The sequence below is a fragment of the Sardina pilchardus genome, chromosome 20 (assembly GCF_963854185.1).
Source record: "Sardina pilchardus chromosome 20, fSarPil1.1, whole genome shotgun sequence".
NCBI lineage: Eukaryota > Metazoa > Chordata > Actinopteri > Clupeiformes > Clupeidae > Sardina > Sardina pilchardus.
The window spans coordinates 24,664,116-24,681,714 of NC_085013.1; the positions used below are offsets into that span (position 1 = coordinate 24,664,116).

General features: G+C 45.3%; 2 protein-coding genes across 2 annotated transcripts; one reads left to right on the forward strand and one right to left on the reverse strand.

Moving 5' to 3' along the window:
• Positions 1-279: 279 nt before the first annotated feature.
• On the forward strand, positions 280-9,375 carry LOC134067455 (sushi domain-containing protein 6-like). The gene is made up of 6 exons (XM_062522738.1): positions 280-527; positions 2,083-2,236; positions 3,433-3,627; positions 5,101-5,239; positions 6,613-7,031; positions 7,357-9,375. Exons 2-6 carry the CDS (start codon positions 2,119-2,121, stop codon positions 7,380-7,382), a joined length of 897 nt encoding a protein of 298 aa, XP_062378722.1. The 5' UTR covers positions 280-527; positions 2,083-2,118; the 3' UTR covers positions 7,383-9,375.
• Positions 9,376-9,828: 453 nt separating this feature from the next.
• LOC134067456 (hepatic sodium/bile acid cotransporter-like) lies at positions 9,829-16,543 on the reverse strand. The gene is made up of 6 exons (XM_062522739.1): positions 16,405-16,543; positions 14,160-14,623; positions 12,788-12,989; positions 11,946-12,124; positions 11,028-11,227; positions 9,829-10,676 (listed from the first exon to the last, which is right to left on the reverse strand). The coding sequence occupies exons 2-6, from the start codon at positions 14,585-14,587 to the stop codon at positions 10,618-10,620; spliced, it is 1,068 nt and encodes a 355-aa protein (XP_062378723.1). The 5' UTR covers positions 14,588-14,623; positions 16,405-16,543; the 3' UTR covers positions 9,829-10,617.
• Positions 16,544-17,599: the final 1,056 nt, after the last annotated feature.

A 17,599-nucleotide genomic window follows, 5' to 3' on the forward strand; every position in this document is an offset into this window, starting at 1 on the left:
TGGAACCAGATCCCTGTGGGCACTCAGAAGATCATAGCTCACTGCAGCCTGTAAAGATGCCTACACGGCTATATCCTTCTTACTCTTAGGCTACTACTGCAAACTATTATAATAAAATGAGTTTATGGTAGCCTACCTGCCATACAATAATGCCATAATCCCAACAGTGTACTATCCTGACTGTCTTGTCCCGTACATAACACCCCCTCCTTGGGCAGGGCAGGGGCCTACGCATACGGATGTGTAGACACTTGCCTCGATAGAATACCCGGAAGTCACTCCATTGACACCAGGAAACAGACGAATCCCTACCCAGAGACCAAACCAAGAAGATAATGTCAATTAGGTAGTGTCGGTCTTTTGCTGACAGTCGATTCCCGATACTGGGGTGAAACGCCACAGTCAGTTGACATTTGTGTGGGCAAATTGCCCTTAACGTTATTGTGAGTAGGCTGCCGTGTCGTGAGTGCGTAAAAAGACGGGGGAGACGCGAGGAGGAAGAGGTCGGCGGCTGGCAGCTCGCAGTGGTACGTTGATAGACGTTTTTTTCTTCATCTAATCTTTATCATGTGAAAAGAAACAATAATAGAACACATACGTCACTATGTACATTTCCCTTTATATTTTGGAAGTAATTGATATATGGGTTTTTCACGACTGTCGGGAAAGAAAGGCCTCCAATGTAAACAAACCTGGCTTTCCAGCTGGCAAGTTCGGTTAGCCTACTAGCTAACGTTAACGTTGTTCTGAAGCAGCTTCCTTTGTGCGACAGGCTAACGTTAGCATGCAACAACAACAACAGATTTTGGTCTTCTTCGTTGATTGTAATAAATATTATATGGTCCCGCTCGATACCCAATTTTCGAGAGGGCATGGTGTGTTGTCTTTGGTGTCTTTGTCTACCATGTCTGTTAATAGGTGTGAAATAATCATAACCTGACAAACGCGTCATTTAACATTAGCTATTTCCTCTCTCTCTCATTAACATTAGCTAGCTAGCTGTCGCTAACAAAGGCACTGCTGTGATGCTGAGTTTGACAAAGAAATCCTGTTGTAAACTTTGTCGTCGAACAGATAAGTAGGAAATCATATGGAATCATTACTGCTTCCTTCCCCGTGAATACAATGTTAAATAGGTAGTTGGGAACTAATGTTAGGCTGTTAATCATTAGTGAATGTTAATGTAGGCTGATGTTGTGAGATCTAACTTAAAGCCATATATCTGTTAACGAGGTCTATTCTAACAATAGTATAATTATGTCACCGTTAATTTAATTCATATTCGTTCATTAACGTTTGATTCTTGATTAATGTATTTTCCTCTCAACCATTTTTGAAGAGAAAGTGTAGGACTTTCACTTCAATCTGAATTGACGTTTGAGCCTATACAGACCTTTAATTTATGCAGTAATCTTGAATTGGGTGTGTTTGTTTGTGCTTCTGTCAGAATGACAGGAAGGCAAATACATAAGCCTCTATTTAGTGTGAAAAGAAACATAGTTTCCCTTCTTCACCTTTTTTGTGTTGTGTAAGCTTAATGTCTTTAGAGTCCCTGTTGATTTGCATCACATCCTGATCTAAAACCACTAGTTGCATTTACTGAAAGCCAGGGTCCGCATATTTGTTCTTTCCACTCTATGAGGCTGTATGTGGTTAGAATCGATACCACGTCACCCACCGCTGTCACTTGCAGTTGAGGAAGTGCCTGTAAGGCGCCTCAGAGAAAGTCTGTCAGTTTGAGCACGGTAGTTTACCTGAAACATACTCTAGTCTCCCTCTAGTTATTAACGCCTTATAATAGCAACAGGGGTATTGATGATTCTAGACAACAACATGACTTTCTGCAGTGGTAGCATTGCCTCTTGAGAAACTCTGGTTTTGATTCCTGAATCTGCTGTTTGAAATCTGTGTCACTTTGGATAAAGGTGTCTTGAATTTCCCCTTGGGGATCAATAAAGTATCTATCTATCTATCTATCTATTTATCTATCTATCTATCTGCTTAATAGTGTGTGTGTGTGTGTGTGTGTGTGTGTGTGTGTGTGTGTGTGTGTGTGTGTGTGTGTGTGTGTGTGTGTTTTAGGACGAGAGTTTTCAGGGCCTGGTAAGGACTGAGAAGATGAGCCATGGAGTGATGGTGCGAGAGAGTACAGGCTTCCTGGGCTCCCTATCAGCAGTAGTGTTGAGCCTGCCTCTGCTACTGCTCCTGAGTTCAGCATCCACAACACATGCCTCAGGTTAGTGTGAGTGTGTGTGTGTGTGTGCTCGCACACGCTGAGCCGGCCTCTTCTGCTGCTTCTGAGTCCAGCATCCACAACACACGCTTTGTGTGTGTGTGTGTGTGTGTGTCCCTGTCCCTGTCTCTGCTGTCTCCGATCCTACCCTCTATCTTTCTCACTCTGTTCCCTATCTTTCTCCTCTTCTTTCTACCCTTCCCTACACTCCCCCCTCTTCCCTCTTTCTCACAATGCTTGAGTCATTCCCATCTGTTCCATGACTTAGTGTTGTTTTGTGCGTTTTCTTGGCCAGCTTCTCCACAGAGTTGGTTACAGTCTAATAAAAGCCCATTCGTCAGCAGCACTGCTGGTAAATCATTATGGAAACTCCAACCAAACATTAATTTTTTATTACCCTTTCATTGTACTTCTATTGTAGTCCTATTGCAGTCTGGCTATCACCATACTAAGCTCAATCTTTTAAGATTGAACATTAGTCTAGGGAGTACGCGCTTTATTTCTACTGCACAATAAGCGTGATCAATGGGCATAGTTCAAATGACTCCTTGCGCTCGGATAGACTTTCAACCAATCAGACCAACAATCTGGGTGCGTCTTTTGGATAAGCTAGTTTGTGAATGACCCAAAGGTTGTGGACAGGAAGCAGGGGAGACAGATGTGCAGGTTTCCAGCATGAGCTGCCGGGCGAAATCTAGCTGAAGAGCTACGGCAATTATTATCAGCTTGTTAGTAAATGGTTGAAAGAAATATGCAGTGGCACAGACGTTTTCAAGCTGTGTGTGTGTGTGTTTGTGTTTGTGTTTGTGTTTCTAAGTCTAGTGTGGATCTATTTTTGACACCCCTGATTTTAACTGATATGACGTGACATGAGCTCAGTCCTTGCAATCCTGTGTGTGTGTTTATGTATGTAGCATGTACATTGACTATAAAGTGTGTGTGGGTGTAGTGAGTACGTCGGCTATAAAGTGTGTGTGTGTGTAGTGAGTACGTCGGCTATAAAGTGTGTGTGTGTGTGTGTGTAGTGTGTACGGCGGCTATAAAGTGTGTGTGTGTGTGTGTGTGTGTGTGTGTGTGTAGTGTGTACGTTGGCCATAAAGTGTCTGTGTGTGTGTAGTGTGTACGTCGGCTATAAAGTGTGTGTGGGTGTAGTGTGTACGTCGGCTATAACGTGTGTGTGTGTCTTGTGGTGTTTTCAGTGTGCAGGCCTCCACTGGAACCGGAGAATGGAGGCTACTCCTGCCACCCATCGCCCTGCCGGACGCTGAAGGAGGGCACTGTGATCGAGTTCTTCTGCGACGAGGGCTACGTCATGAAGGGAGACTACAGGTACCTCACCTGCACCAGCGGAGAGTGGAACACCTTGACACAGGTCCGCTGCCTCCCGTCTCAAGGTGAGTCAGACACACTGAGCCCTGGACCACCACCACAGGTACCAGGCCCACCACCAGGCCAGGGAAACTACCTGTAATTTCCCAACCAACTATTAGCTGCAGATTATACGTTGATTTAGCAAAACTTCTTCAGCTATGAGGTTAATACACTGGGGCAGTTAATGGGATTGATCTGGTTTTGTTTCTTTTAACTGGCATAAAACTCTGTCCTGCAGCGTATGCACAATGCGGCTAATACACAGGAAATTACTGTGGGTGGTACAGTAATTATGTTAAAAAAAAGCTTATGCATGGTGTGGATGACAGACATTTCGTCATCAGCCTCAGGTGGCATACGGTCTTTCCATGATGCATCAGGGTTTTGCGTCCATGCAGAATTGTCTGTACTGGCTGCAAAAGTGTGCATGTACGTACGTGCAATATTTCAAGAACTGGCTCGTGTGTCAAGAGAAAACATGATCAGTTTGCGCTCATTATTCTTTTAGCAGACACTTCCCATTAGAGCTCAGATGCTGATCTTCATTTGAATGTCTGCTTCCTGGTATTAAGACTACAATAGACGACCTCATAAATCGAGAAGTTGTTTTACTTCGTGCCTCAGGAAACTGCATTACCAGCAACTGTCTGTTAGCTAGGTAGCAATAGCTATTTTAGCATGAAGATGGAGAAGTAAACTGGTTATGCAGGGCCAGAGAGAGCTGTTTGGGCTTAGCTGCTTGCTGTAGATTTGCACGACAGAGACCGTTTGAGTAACACCGCTTGAGCTGCTGAGAGATGCAGAAATATACCCAGGTCATCATTTCAAGAAGTCCGCAGCAACTGGCCCCAAGAAGCTCGGGGCAGCACAGTGCAATTAGTCACAGCGTTTGAGCTCAAAATAAACCTGCTTTTTTTCCCTTTTTGGGGGGAAGGCGTTTTATGCCTTTAGTGATAGTGACAGTGGAGTAGAGTGGAGAGTGACAGGAAGCAAATGGGAGAGGGAGCAGGGATGGGATCCGGAAAGGCCCACGGGGCGGGAATCGAACCCGGCTCGCCTGCGTGCAGTGCAGGTGCCCCAGCCAGTTGCACCACAGCTGGGGCATAAACCTGCTTTTTAAGTTAGTGGAGCACTTTCTTAGTGTAGTGTAGCATTTGTCTACAATGCTCTGAAACAGCAGGGTCTGTGTTCGAGCTGCGGTTATTTTCTGCCATTAGATGGTTGGCCCTGTTCTGCTGCTCCATCAGTTATGTACTTTACTGTACCGTGGTACTACTGTGATCGCAAAAACAGCTGTTACAATTACTGTGTGAATATATAATATGAAATATGGTATGGTATTATCATGTAACTATACATGCGTACAGTATATGAATGGTGCTGTTGCAGAATATTATGAGTTGTAAGGAGATCTGTGATGCTGCGCGTGGTTCTCCTGCGCTGACGGTTCCTTCCTCTTCCTCTTCCTCTTCCTCGTCCTCTTCGTCCCGGAGCAGAGAAGGAGCCGGAGCCGGTGTTCGGCATGAACACGCTGTCCCTGGTGGCCACCACAGCCAGCTCGGTGGCCCTGGTCCTGCTCCTGGTGGTGCTGTTCGTGCTGCTGCAGCCCAAGCTCAAGTCCTTCCACCACACGCGGTGAGTACGCCGCGGCCAGCGGACGCTGACCAACCCCGTGTTGTAGAGGGCGATGGAGGGGAGAGGGTGATGGAGGGGAGAGGGGGTGATGAGGAGCAGCGGTCACATCACTGACACCGACAGACAATTTGATTCCCGGACCTGCCGTGCCGTGCAGAGCCTGTGTTGATTTGGATAAAAACATTTGCTAAATTATATCAGTTAACTTTTATGGAAAAGTCATTGTGTATGATGTATGGGTGTGAATGAACGTAATAGCCATTTTGCCATTTTGTGGGAGGGTTAGTACAAGCTGAATGTTGTTTTTGCACGTGACATGTCAATCAAGGTCAAGGTCAAGGAGTTACAGAAGTTTAGTTGGTACAGTAACTATCCTTGATGTTTTTGTTGTTGTTGTTGTTGTCTTTCTGGTGGCCTTGATTCCTACCGGTCATGACTACACCAGGGCATTTGCCATTTTAAAGGAGTCCCTAGAATTCAAAACCACATTCACCTTGTTCCTGTTGAATTTAGGCTGCGAGCAGTGTCCAAAGGACAACACCAAAGACTTTACCGCGTCCCCCGCCTGCTTTCGTATGCAAATTGGGAAATAGAAACAGCCGTGTTGAAATGCTCCAATCTGAACAGAGCTCAGATAACACGTAATAGGCGCCCATCCCCCTTTAGATACACCCCCTCTCATTTGCATACCTTCGATTAATAATTCTTGTTAAACTGCTCTTACGATGCTAGTATCTAGATATGTGGTCTATGGCAGAGACGTTGTAATGCTAGCGTTATTACAGCTAACTTTGGAGAGTTACTATACTAAGAAATGTACTGATAAAACTTACCAATCTAACACATTCATTCTGTTGGGGAATCTGCTGCACTTCATCTTCGTCAGAACCTTCTTCTGACTCGGTTTATACATGTACGGCTGTATTCCTTATTTAAATCCATTGTTGATAGCTTTATCAAAGACTTTGGCTTTATTTACCAGCAGTAAACGTAGTTTCACTTTGCTCTAGCTTCAGACCGGTGGATTGAGCCAATCAACTTTCAGGACATATCGGCCAATAGACCAATCAGCGCGCATCTCATTTGAATATTCATGAACTTGCTGAGTGGGCGGGAAAAACAAACTGTTTCATTGCAAGGCTTATTTATGACCTTGTATTAGGCGATCTAGCAGTGCTCCTGGGGCGTTTTCAGCCCCACAAATTTACATATGACATTATTTAGGCTCAAAGATCAATTTGTAATGGTCAAAAAATGCGTTCTATGACTCCTTTAATGTCTGTTAACTCAGGGCCAGGTAGTGGTCTCTTCTTGTTCATATATCACATCCTGTCCTGACTGAACAACTTCCTTCCTGCTCCTTCCTCCTCCAGGCGCGATGAGGAGGTGGGCGGTCAGCCCGTGTCCATCATGGTGGACGGGGTGCAGGTGGCGCTGCCGTCCTACGAGGAGGCGGTCGCCGGGAACGGCGGCGCGTCGTCCAGTCTGACCGCTCCTCCTCCCGCGGAACACGACGCCCAGAGGCCGTCCGCGACTCCGTCACCGCAGCAGCAGCAGCAGCAGCAGCAGGCCGAGCCGCAGGCCCCCGGGCAGCACGCGGAGATGGCCATGGTGCACAGGGTGCCGTCCCCTTCCTCGCCATCCTCCTCCTCCTCCTCGTCCTCGGCGTCACTGTCGCTGATGGGAGCCGCCGCCGCTGCCACAGGGGCCCGTCGGGGGGAGAGGCCGAGCAGCTCACACAGCGAGCCGCACAGCCTGCTACTGGAGACCTCAGAGCTGGACTTCGCTGACGGTATGGCCACGTGTGTGTGTGTGTGTGTGTGTGTGTGTGTGTGTGGATATGTAAACCATAGTGTGAAAAGCATCTATGCGCTGTTTCTTAGGAAAGTGTGTGATGTATAAAGTGTTTCAATAGTGTGCGTGTGCGTGTGTGTGTGTGTGTGTGTGTGTGTGCAATGCATGCATGTATGGATATGTAAACCACAGCGTGAAAAACATCTTTCGCATCTATCTCCTGTTTCTTAATAAAGTGTGTGTGTGGTGTACTAAGTGTTTGAGTACTGTGTGTGTGTGCGTGTGTGTGCGCTTTACTAAGTGTATGTGTTTTGTGTGGGCAGATATTCCGCTGCTGAAGGAGGCCTAAGGGGAGCAGGAGGCGGCGGGGCAGCTGGAGGACTTTGGGCTGCTGCACGCGTCCCCTGCCCAGAGAGGAGCTGTGGAGCAGAGGCCTACTGTACAACACACACCTGGGGGTACTCCACCTGCCTGCTGTAGCCCACCACACACACACACACACACACACACACACACACACAAACATGCACATAAACACACAAACAAACACGCACATAGACGCAAACAAATAAACAAACAAAAACACACACACACACACACACACACACACACACACAAGCAAGCAAACACAGACAGACACACACACACACACACACAACCAAACAACCAAACAAACACAAACACACACCATGCATACACATATGTACACACACACTCACACAACTTACCCACCTCAGGTGATTTTCAGACGAGGGTAGGCGCCCCAAACACGGGACTCGCTGGGGGCCAGCGCCCTCGTGTACATAACCTGCAGCTGCGGACAGACGACCTCTGACCTCTGTCTGGCGCGCTGCGCGGCTCGTTTGCTGAGCTCCAGGGACGCGGTGCCTCGCACCCCGCGCAGGAGCCGCCGAGCGTCCGCGGGAGGGAGGGCTCGGCTTCACGTGCAATGAAATCCTTTTGGCGTGTGTGTACATTTCGTTTGCTTTATGAGGTTTTTTTTTGGGGGGGGGGATCTTTGAGAAAGATCTGCACTCTGGTTTGTGGTTTGAGCTTTTTTTTGGATGTCACTGTCCCTGTCGCATGTTTTCTCTCCCCCCCCCCACCTCCTTCACTACTGCACATTTAGGGGTTGATGCATGGGCGCTTGCACGTCAAGTCTCCTCACAGCGGACACGTTACCCGTCTATACTCTCATCCGCACACACCAAAAACAGTCCACTGATTTTTATTATTACTGAGGTGGAGGGTCTCACTTGGTACTTTTTACATTCAGTTTTTAAATCCAGATCTTATCTTTATCCACCAAAAGGGCTATTCGCTATGTCACCCTGCCAGACACACACACACACACACACACACACACACACACACACACACACATTCACTTCCCTCTCGGAGTCTCTTGTTCCCACTGTGAACATGATGCACACTTCCTCAGCCACCTCGTGAAATGGCATATGGTGAAACAGGGAGTCTCTTCACTAGCCACTGACACCACACACAAAGTCCCCAAAGCCCTCCTCCCTGAATGGACAGAGTGGTCTGGTGACTCTCCCTGGCGAGCTTTAAGGTGTGTGTGCGTGTGTGTGTGCATGTGTGCGCGTGTGTGTGTGTGTGCTCAGCTGTCGATATATGTGCGGTGTACCATGCGCTGTTCCGCGAAGCTCACCATGCCATCTTCTGCTGTCCGATTGGGAAATCCAGTGGTCGTATTTGTACATAGTCCGCAGATCAATTTACGTTTCAGATGGCCTTAGGTTTGTGCCTCAGGGCACAGATTCTGTCTACAACATCAGGAGATTTTTCTGTGACTTTTCTGACTAAACAACAATGAATGTTAAAATGTCCGTAAAGCCTTCTGGAGCTTGTTGATAAAAACAAAACAACAAAGAGAAAAAGAGATCACACAATGCTTGAATACCCAGTGGATCTTATTTATTTATATTTTTGTTCATGTGTAAAAAATAAAAAACGACTGTGCATTATTGTAAATTAGACCTGCATCAGAAAACTAAATTAAGTAGTGAATCTTGGCTTTAGGAGTGCATCTCAGAGCAAGGACTGTTTGGATGTAGACTCATTCCTTCACCAATCATGTTATGCTTTCTGGCTTTGGTCTTGATTGGGTCTTTTGGGATATTTAATGTTTTTACTTTAATTTAAAACCAAAAAAGATTTGCTCTGTACAAAATGGAAGTTTTCATTTGATTTTATTATTTATCTAGGAACTGAATGAGGAAGCCTGGATGACTATGCTCAATGTTTGTATAAAATTTAATTTAATTCCACACTGTATATAACATGTAACAGTTTCTAATTAAATACTCTTTCTAAGTGTGTTAACTTGTATTATTTCATGGCTTTTTAATTGTATTGCTCTGTGTTCACTTTTGGATAGGTCAGGTTTGACATGTCCACTAGATGGCAGCATTTAACCCTTAGGAAGCACAGCAGCTGACTGTCAGGAGACTTGAGATAAAGCTCACATAGGGTGCGTCTCAACATCCCTCCTCGGTCCTCCAAGCTCGTTCCCACTGATCAATAACTAACACTGGATAGACTATCCCATTGTCGCCGCCCGATCATTCTCTATGTAGATCAGTGAGGACGAGGACCGAGGAAGGAAGGGAGGATGTATAAAAGACGGATGAGAGGCACCCGTTGAAACATTTGTAGAATGACTTGGTCCATTGTAAAATTGCGAGTGAGAAAAATATAAAGATACATTATTAAACAACCCCAGACTGAGACATTCTAAATATAAAGAGTTTGTTATTAGTATGTCAGTGTAATGTAGGCTACACAAAAAAACTAGGCTAGCCAGCATCAACTCAATGAATCTGACTCAGATTGTGCTTTCTGTTGAGCAAAATCCTAAAGAGGCAATGGCAAAAGTTCTGGCAATTGCCCTTTTGCTCACAATTTGTTATGGTTTAAAGATTACCATATAGAATGTTTACACCTGTTTGCCTTTATAAGCCACATTTATACAGACCTGTGGCTTCGTTCTCAGCAGATCTTGCATTGTAGTAGGGCCCTCTAAGTGCATAGACATAGCCTTTCCATCACCACTGGATGGGGATCAGTCATCAGTATGTAGGTTAATTGTGCACAAGTGAATTTGCTTTCTCAGGCTTCATAATCGTGAGTTGAGCAGTAAGAGTCTGAGTCTAACTCTGTGTAATCATGCTCTCCGTGTGCTTCTCGTTGGCTATGGTTCAGAATACCATGGATTTGAAGCAGCTGTCAGTTCTGATTGGTCGGGTTTTGTGACATATCCTCTTGTCACGGTGTCCATGCAGGAGTCAGCAGCATTGCACTGGATTCGGAGTTCGGGTTGGGTGTAGCCTATACCCACTCTGTGTGTGTGTGTGAAACACACCTTTAAAGAGGTTGTGTCTGGCTGTGGTGGAACTTTCAGAATGGACAGGAGTGAAGTCATATCTGTCTGGCCGAGATGGAACAGTTGGATTGACAGAAGTGGGCTCATCTCTGTGTGATAGAACATTGTAGCGGAACAGTTGGATGGAATGGATGGTGACGTCTGGTTCCCTTTTTCAGATAGTGCAGTGGTCCTCTCATCAGCAAGCAGGGACTTTCACAGCTTCAACATTACCGTTTACGGCCCAATATGAAGGTTCTGCAGGACAACACAGAAAAGAAACACAGCAGTAAGTCAAAGCTGCAAATGCAGGCGTTAGATGATTCTTGAAAAGCAGATTGTTGCAGAATTGGGGTCAGTTTGAAGTTTACAGTAAGAGAGATGGCAGGGGTTGAATGTGGCGCTGATCCTGTGTCATTCCACTCAAACTTACAGGTGCGAGTGCACATTCAGGTAAAATGTCTCAAATACAAGCTGCACCACATGAACCACTGTGGTTAATTTTCTGACATCCATCTTACAGTATCTTCGTTTTTTTTTTTTTTTCTTGTGCTGTCATGCTGAGCTTCAATATGGAAAATAAGTATAAAAAGGGACATAAGTGCTTACTTTCAGCTGGTGGGTGGAACATTCGATAGCATCTGTAGACGAGGACCAGCAGAAGGGCCTCCCCTCCCTGGAAGACGATGTACAGTAGGGGGAAGAGGTAGAGCGGCCCGATCACTTCAGGGAGGAAGGCCACTTTCAAAATGGTGGAGCACAGCTGGATGTTCTGGCAACCAGTCTCCACGGCAATGGTCCTTTGACACCTTAGAACACATATCAACAGCGATAGTCTTTTGACACCTTAACATATATCAACAGTGACTTTCTCATGAAGAGACACAGCACAGAAAAAAATCCACTATAGAAATGCATAGGGTTAGTTCATAACGCCAATATGGCAGTTGTCTACACATGTCCCGCCCCATCCATCATGGCCAAAAGTTGACATGTGAATACATCATACCAATTGTGTGGTGTGTTGTGAATACATCAGATGCCAATCGTGTGTTGTGATCTCGCAGCTGGAGCGAGGTTGGTGTCGTCGTGCCTGAAATAAGTGCCCAATGAGTGCCCAAACAGCGCTGCAATATGGCCACGGAATGGAGGGACTTGCCTTAAAGGACTTTAACAAACTTCATTGTTGTCCATTTTCAACACAACCACCATTCCCCAGCAGAAAGCCAAGTGTGTTCACAGTCTGGTCAGTAGCCAGTGTTCTATAATCTATAAGTGTAAAGTTTCAATTTGGACTACATCACAAAAGTACAAAATAACTATGGGGGGGGGGGGGGGGGGGGGGTGAAAAGGATGAACTAATTGGAAATCTTCTTATACAAGGAGCCAGCGACGAATGACAAGAGTTTCAATTGCTAGTATGAAATGCTAACTGCCTACTGAGTAGGCCTTGCGCCAGATGTCCAGTCAGTGGGTGACCTTTGGTCTGACCCCCTGACGTGCGTTGCTGTACTGCAGCATACTTACTGTCCGTTTAGTTTGCAGAGGCCGGACATGACGAATCCCAGGAGATAGCCAATCAGTGGCATGAGGCAGGCGGCGACCATGAGTTTGGGCGAGAGCACCACCCACACACTCGTTCCTATGGTGATGCCCGACATGACGCCAATGGCGATAGAGGCGATCAGAAGAATGCTGAGGCCAATCTGCAACAACAGCAAACATGTCTTTAACTCTCAATGACAGTGCTGGTTCTGACCTCAACCGATGGGGCATTTGAAGCCCATTGTGTTTTGTGAGTGGTTGTGGGTCAGGTTGCAGAGGAGTAGCCAATTCAAGCCTGGTTCCTCCTGACCCTGTTTGTTGAAGTGCCCTTGAGCAAGACACTGAAGTCCAAACTGCTCCCGATTTGTAAATGGGCGCCTTGCGCAACAGCTTCCACCATCTTTGTATGAGTGCCTGGTGGGAGTAGAAAAGCACTACATGGTGCAGTCCATTTTTACCCTACCTGACCACCCTACCTGGATGGATCTGAGTCCTAGATTAAAAGTAAACGTTTATGAAAATATGTCTACTTTTAACTGGCCACCCTACCTGGATGAATCTGAGTCCTAGATTAAAAGTAAACGTTTATGAAAATCTTCAGTGAAAAGCATAGACTTCATACGTGGGAAACAGGCGGATATTGTTTATGAGTGTGTCAGACATCAATGTCAGTGTCACAAGTCATGGGGTTTACAAGCAGACTAATGCAAATCTATCACTAAGACTTTGACCTTCCGCAATTCTCTATCCAAATGATGGAAGTGATTTGCATGAAAGTGCCATATGATCAGCTCACCTATTAGCAAATCACTGACTTTTCTCACCTTAATGATCGTCTTGGACCAGCGAGGGATCCAGTGGTTGATGGCGATGCCCACCCCACAGGGCACCAACGTCATGAGAAGAGCGATGACGATGCCCTTGTAGGGCACCGCGTTCTCCAGCGCAAAGCCCTTGCAGTACAGGTACAGCAGGATGGGCATCATGACCAGTGCCAACACTGTGGAGCACGTGGTCATCACGATGCTGCCCGTGGGGATGAAGAAGACAAACACAGCAAGGAGGAACACATGAGCAGGGAAGGACCTAGTTTAAAGCAAAATAAACGCTCTCTCGAATATACGCGTCCGTCTTGTTCATGCTTTCTAGTTAAATAAAGTAATAAGATTATATTCGAGAGTGCGTTTATTTTGCTTTAAACTAGTTTTTCTTTTTACGCACCCAAAGACTTTAAAACCCGGAGTTTGAGCGCATCTACCTTTCTGATCAGGGAAGGACCATAGACATAGATTCTACATTCTATACAGATCAGTGGGAAGGATCTTCAACTAGAGGAGCTACCTCAACCAAAGATCAAATGTTTGACGGTGGAACTGTTATGGTTGTCTGTGGACCGGGGTGAACGAATATAATATCAGATGACCAATTGAAATGTGGAAAAATGTTTCAGGACAAATCAGTAACATACAAACAGCTCTCTGAGTGCTGTCACTGCTTTCTCTCTGAGTTCTGAGATTCTGTCTGAGTGTGTTCCCAGATTCTGCATCCTGAGCTAGTGGGTATTCCAACCAGATTGTATAGAACTGGACAGAGTGACTCCATTCATTTATGTTCTATAGATAAAGGCGGCGCCATCTTTGGAGGTAAGTTGAAGTACGCTTGCGCAGTAGAAGCTGGAGCTCTATATATACAGTCAATGATATATGATGATATAGAATATATACACAGCAATCTCTAAACAGTCTTTAGATTAGATGCAGTCTTTCAAAGTCTCTTTGTACTCATTTTGATATAAATGTCTATTAGTGTTGGAGTTTTCATCTATCTCTGCCCATGGGCACATTCCTAATGACTCCCCTTTGACCTTTGTGCAGATTTCTCCATCTTTCTCAGTCATCAGTTTGTCCATCATTGGGGTTATGTTAAACAAATAAATCAAGCGATTACGTAAGGTTTTCATCCTACAAAAACAAATAAACACAACTGAGAAAACAGCAGCAGCTGTGTTGCCACATACTTTGGCACCCCACCTACACATACACACACACACACACACACACACACACACGCACACACACACACGTACACACACAAACACACACAGTTGACTGGTTATCTGAAGATACGCATCCCAAACCTTACCCTCCAGTTATTTAATCAATGCATCTTGCATGCCTGTGGTTCAGATGGTCTTACCTGAGGTTCATGTCGCCCTGCAAAGCCAGAGCAAAAATGTTGGAGAGATTCCCCCCAGGACAGCATCCGCAGATAAGCACGGTGACGGCTTCGATGGGGTTCAGCTGGAGGGCCTTCGCCAGGCTGAACGCCGTCAGCGGCATGATGCCGAACTGCGCCACCACGGCGATGGCCACCCCTTTGGGCCGCAGGATGTGGGCCTTGATCTTGGCGATCTCCATGGTGCAGCCCAGCGACACCATGGTGATGAAGAGGATGATGATGGTGATGACGCTGATGGCCATGTCCATGGCTGGGGAGAAAGGGGACTGGAAGCCACCGCTGACACTGGTGCTGTTCCTCCAGGAGGTGGCATTGATATAGTGGGAAGTAGTGCCATCGCTGCCCACGGCTTGATGGGTGGTTGTCTGGTTCATGCTGTCGGCCATGTCAAAACTACAGATCTACTGTGCTGTACTTGGACACTATAAAAGAAGCAAGAGAGCGAAAAGATTTGGTTTTAGTGACTTCAGTCACAGCAAGAATTACAACAGTGACTTGGCAACTTTCACAGCAAAATGTAATTGTACATTCATGTACAAAATGGTAAAAATGAAAATATAAATACATAACCATAATATTTGTAAATAGATATAGAAATGCAAAATGTTAAATATATGTCATTTTAGTCAGGTCAGAACTGTTAAGAATTCAGCAAGTCTACATAAACACTGAACTAACTGCACACTGTAGGCTATACTAAAGCAACATGCTCAAACTGATTCATAGGTTACAATTTCCCTTACAAAGCATTATGTTGAACATATAGGTTGTCGACTTCCCAGACTTAGCAAACAAACTAAACCGATGTTTAAGAGCCTGATAATAAGGTTGTGACACACACATTCCTTAAAACCAACCTGTGTTTACCTGAGGAAAAGGTATGTCTAACACCAAATCAGGTCACAGCTAAAATGTTGTGGGTCACTCATGATAAAAAAAAATAAAATAAAATAAAATAAAAAAAACCCACAGGGGATTCTAAGTGGGAGAGTTGTCTTTTTGGTCATGATGCCAGGCTTTTCAGAAGTTTAGCTTCAGTGCATCAGCTTTCAAGGCCATAAGGGCATTTCCAGGAATTCACACCTAGCCCCAACAACAGTGATTTGCCCTTGCTGAATATTACTGTATAATTTGATGAACTATCATGACTTTTATACTGTATATGGTTTGGCTAATATGTTTATTTTTAATATCCATGTGATACGTGGGCGCAGACTTAGCCTACTTCACTATCCCTCATCCCTGTTGATGACGTGCATGCCTGGTAGATTTACCCTTTTATGCGCATAGCACAGGGACTGGCCTGCCTGCCTGCCTGCCTGCAGCCCGAGGTGTTTTTCTGCAGCTCAGTCAGTAGGGTGAGCTCAGCAGGGCTCCCTCGGCTATTCCCTCTGCTTCCTTGTGACTTTCAGCTGCCGCGCAGGCAAAGAAAGGCACGGGCTGTTTGTGTCCGGTGAGGCACTCAACACTCAGATGCCTGAAACCCTCCGAAACAGTCTGGTATGGTGGTACACACGAGAGGCTGTGAGAGCCGCCAACCTTTGCCATGACAACCAGAGCACCTCCGCAAAGAATCGGGGCAGAAACATTCCTAATGATGCACGATATTCTTGATTCTAACCAGAACAGAAAATCCTTCAAAACTGGAAAGCTCTAGAGTGGAGATAAATTGAACAAAACATAGAGCCCAGAACATGTTTGTATTATGGAGTTTGCATGGTGCCAAATCTTGTTATCATTCACCAGATTTGTAGTTTTGAAAGGCCCTCTTTCATACGCATCTTGAATGCGAAATGAAGCTTGGTGGGGTCCCCCCCTTTTAGGGGATCCCTAATGGGGCCCCTTTGTAATCAGACCTCATTATTCATGCAGTAGTAGCCATGTCAATAGAGCCAGTAGAGATGACCAGTCATCCACTGCCCAGGCATCAACAACAACCATCACAGCCATCCATTAGGTTTACTTGTTGGAAAAGATGCCATTTTGTTCATATATATAAACATTTTGATGAAGTGGCCAAAGACCTGATTTACTGATAAGCTGCTTAGTTAAATAGATAGAGAAATACATTCTTACAGATAAAAGAAAACAGAAAATGTCTACAAATATTTTTTAAATTCCAAGTAATGCATAGAAACAAGACAGAAAGGTGTTGAAATCTCTTTTGCTAAATAACCACAGCCAGAAACATAACTTTGCTTACCTTCATATTGTGTAAAACAGTAGAGTCCAGCTGCGTTCATACAGGTTGCCTGCTCAGGAGCGCTCTCTCTCTCTCTCTCTATCTCTCTCTCTGTCTGTCTCTCTCTCTCTCTCCCCTTTTAGTCTCTGTCTGTATCTTTCTTTCTGTCTCTCCTCCTTTCTCTTCGCATCTGTCTCCTCCTCTCTGTTCTCTCTCTCTCTCTCTCTCTCTCTCTCTCTCTGCATTCCTCTTCCTGAGTCCTGACCCTGCATTTGGTTGCCTCGCACCCCCTGCAGCATGTCACATGCCAAAGTCGTCCCATGCAGGAGTGTGGTATTTTCATTTGATATTTATTTACTGAGAGGATGGAAAGTACGAGCTGTTGTGGTGAAACAGGCCTCATTCAGCTACAGCAGGCTCTCATGTCATAATGTCATAATGTGATAGGGGATCTCATTCCAGACTTTTTTGTCTCTTGTGTGTGTGTGTGTGTGTGTGTGTGTGTGTGTGTGTGTGTGTGTGTGTGTGTGTGTGTGTGTGTGTGTGTGTGTGTGTGTGTGTATGTTTTGTGATAGTGTGGCTGAAACATACGTACCGTATATATATTTCCAGGCATGATCTCATCCAGTTTTGCCTGTCTGTCATCTCCTCAGTAACAACAGTTTCTAGTGTATGACAGACTCATGACCATGACAGAGATGATAAGCCAGTGACTGACTGACAGACAGGATATGCATCTTTATGAGCCTTCAGACAACATAAGAGGAATGTATCCAGAGAGCAGGAGATTAATGATCAGATTTTGTGCTTTTTTTCATCAGATATACCAACAACACCCAGCCTATAAGTGCAAATGTGTGTGTCTATGGAGTCTGTGACGAAAATTCCATCCCATTCAAGCCACAGAGTTCCTAGGAAGAACAAAAACCTGTTTACCGCAGTTTTTACAGCCTTGTTTGTTGTTGTTACCATGCAACAACTTCCATTCTGAAGTGAACACAGAGCTCTCAAGTCTCAGGCCTGAGACATGCAAATGACAGACCTTACATGACCTCAGGCCACACTTTTATCACACTAATGGCTTTGCTGTTGCTGATGTAATCAAATTTGACTGTTAAAATGAACTGACAACGGAATCCGTTAATTTTGAAGGCCTATAGTTTAAATGCAGTGAAATTGTCAGTTCCTTCGCCTGCTGTGCATATGGAGGGGGGGG

Excerpts from the sequence above, each read along its gene's own strand:
- LOC134067456 (XM_062522739.1), bottom strand. The coding sequence starts at position 14,587 with ATGGCCGACAGCATGAACCAGACAACCACCCATCAAGCCGTGGGCAGC. Across the intron at positions 12,990-14,159 it reads CAGGGCGACATGAACCTCAG|CATCGTGATGACCACGTGCT; the intron begins GTAAGACCATCT and ends CCCCACGGGCAG. Across the intron at positions 12,125-12,787 it reads GGTCCAAGACGATCATTAAG|ATTGGCCTCAGCATTCTTCT; the intron begins GTGAGAAAAGTC and ends CTGTTGTTGCAG.
- LOC134067455 (XM_062522738.1), top strand. The coding sequence starts at position 2,119 with ATGAGCCATGGAGTGATGGTGCGAGAGAGTACAGGCTTCCTGGGCTCC. Across the intron at positions 2,237-3,432 it reads ATCCACAACACATGCCTCAG|TGTGCAGGCCTCCACTGGAA; the intron begins GTTAGTGTGAGT and ends TGGTGTTTTCAG. Across the intron at positions 7,032-7,356 it reads AGAGCTGGACTTCGCTGACG|ATATTCCGCTGCTGAAGGAG; the intron begins GTATGGCCACGT and ends TTGTGTGGGCAG.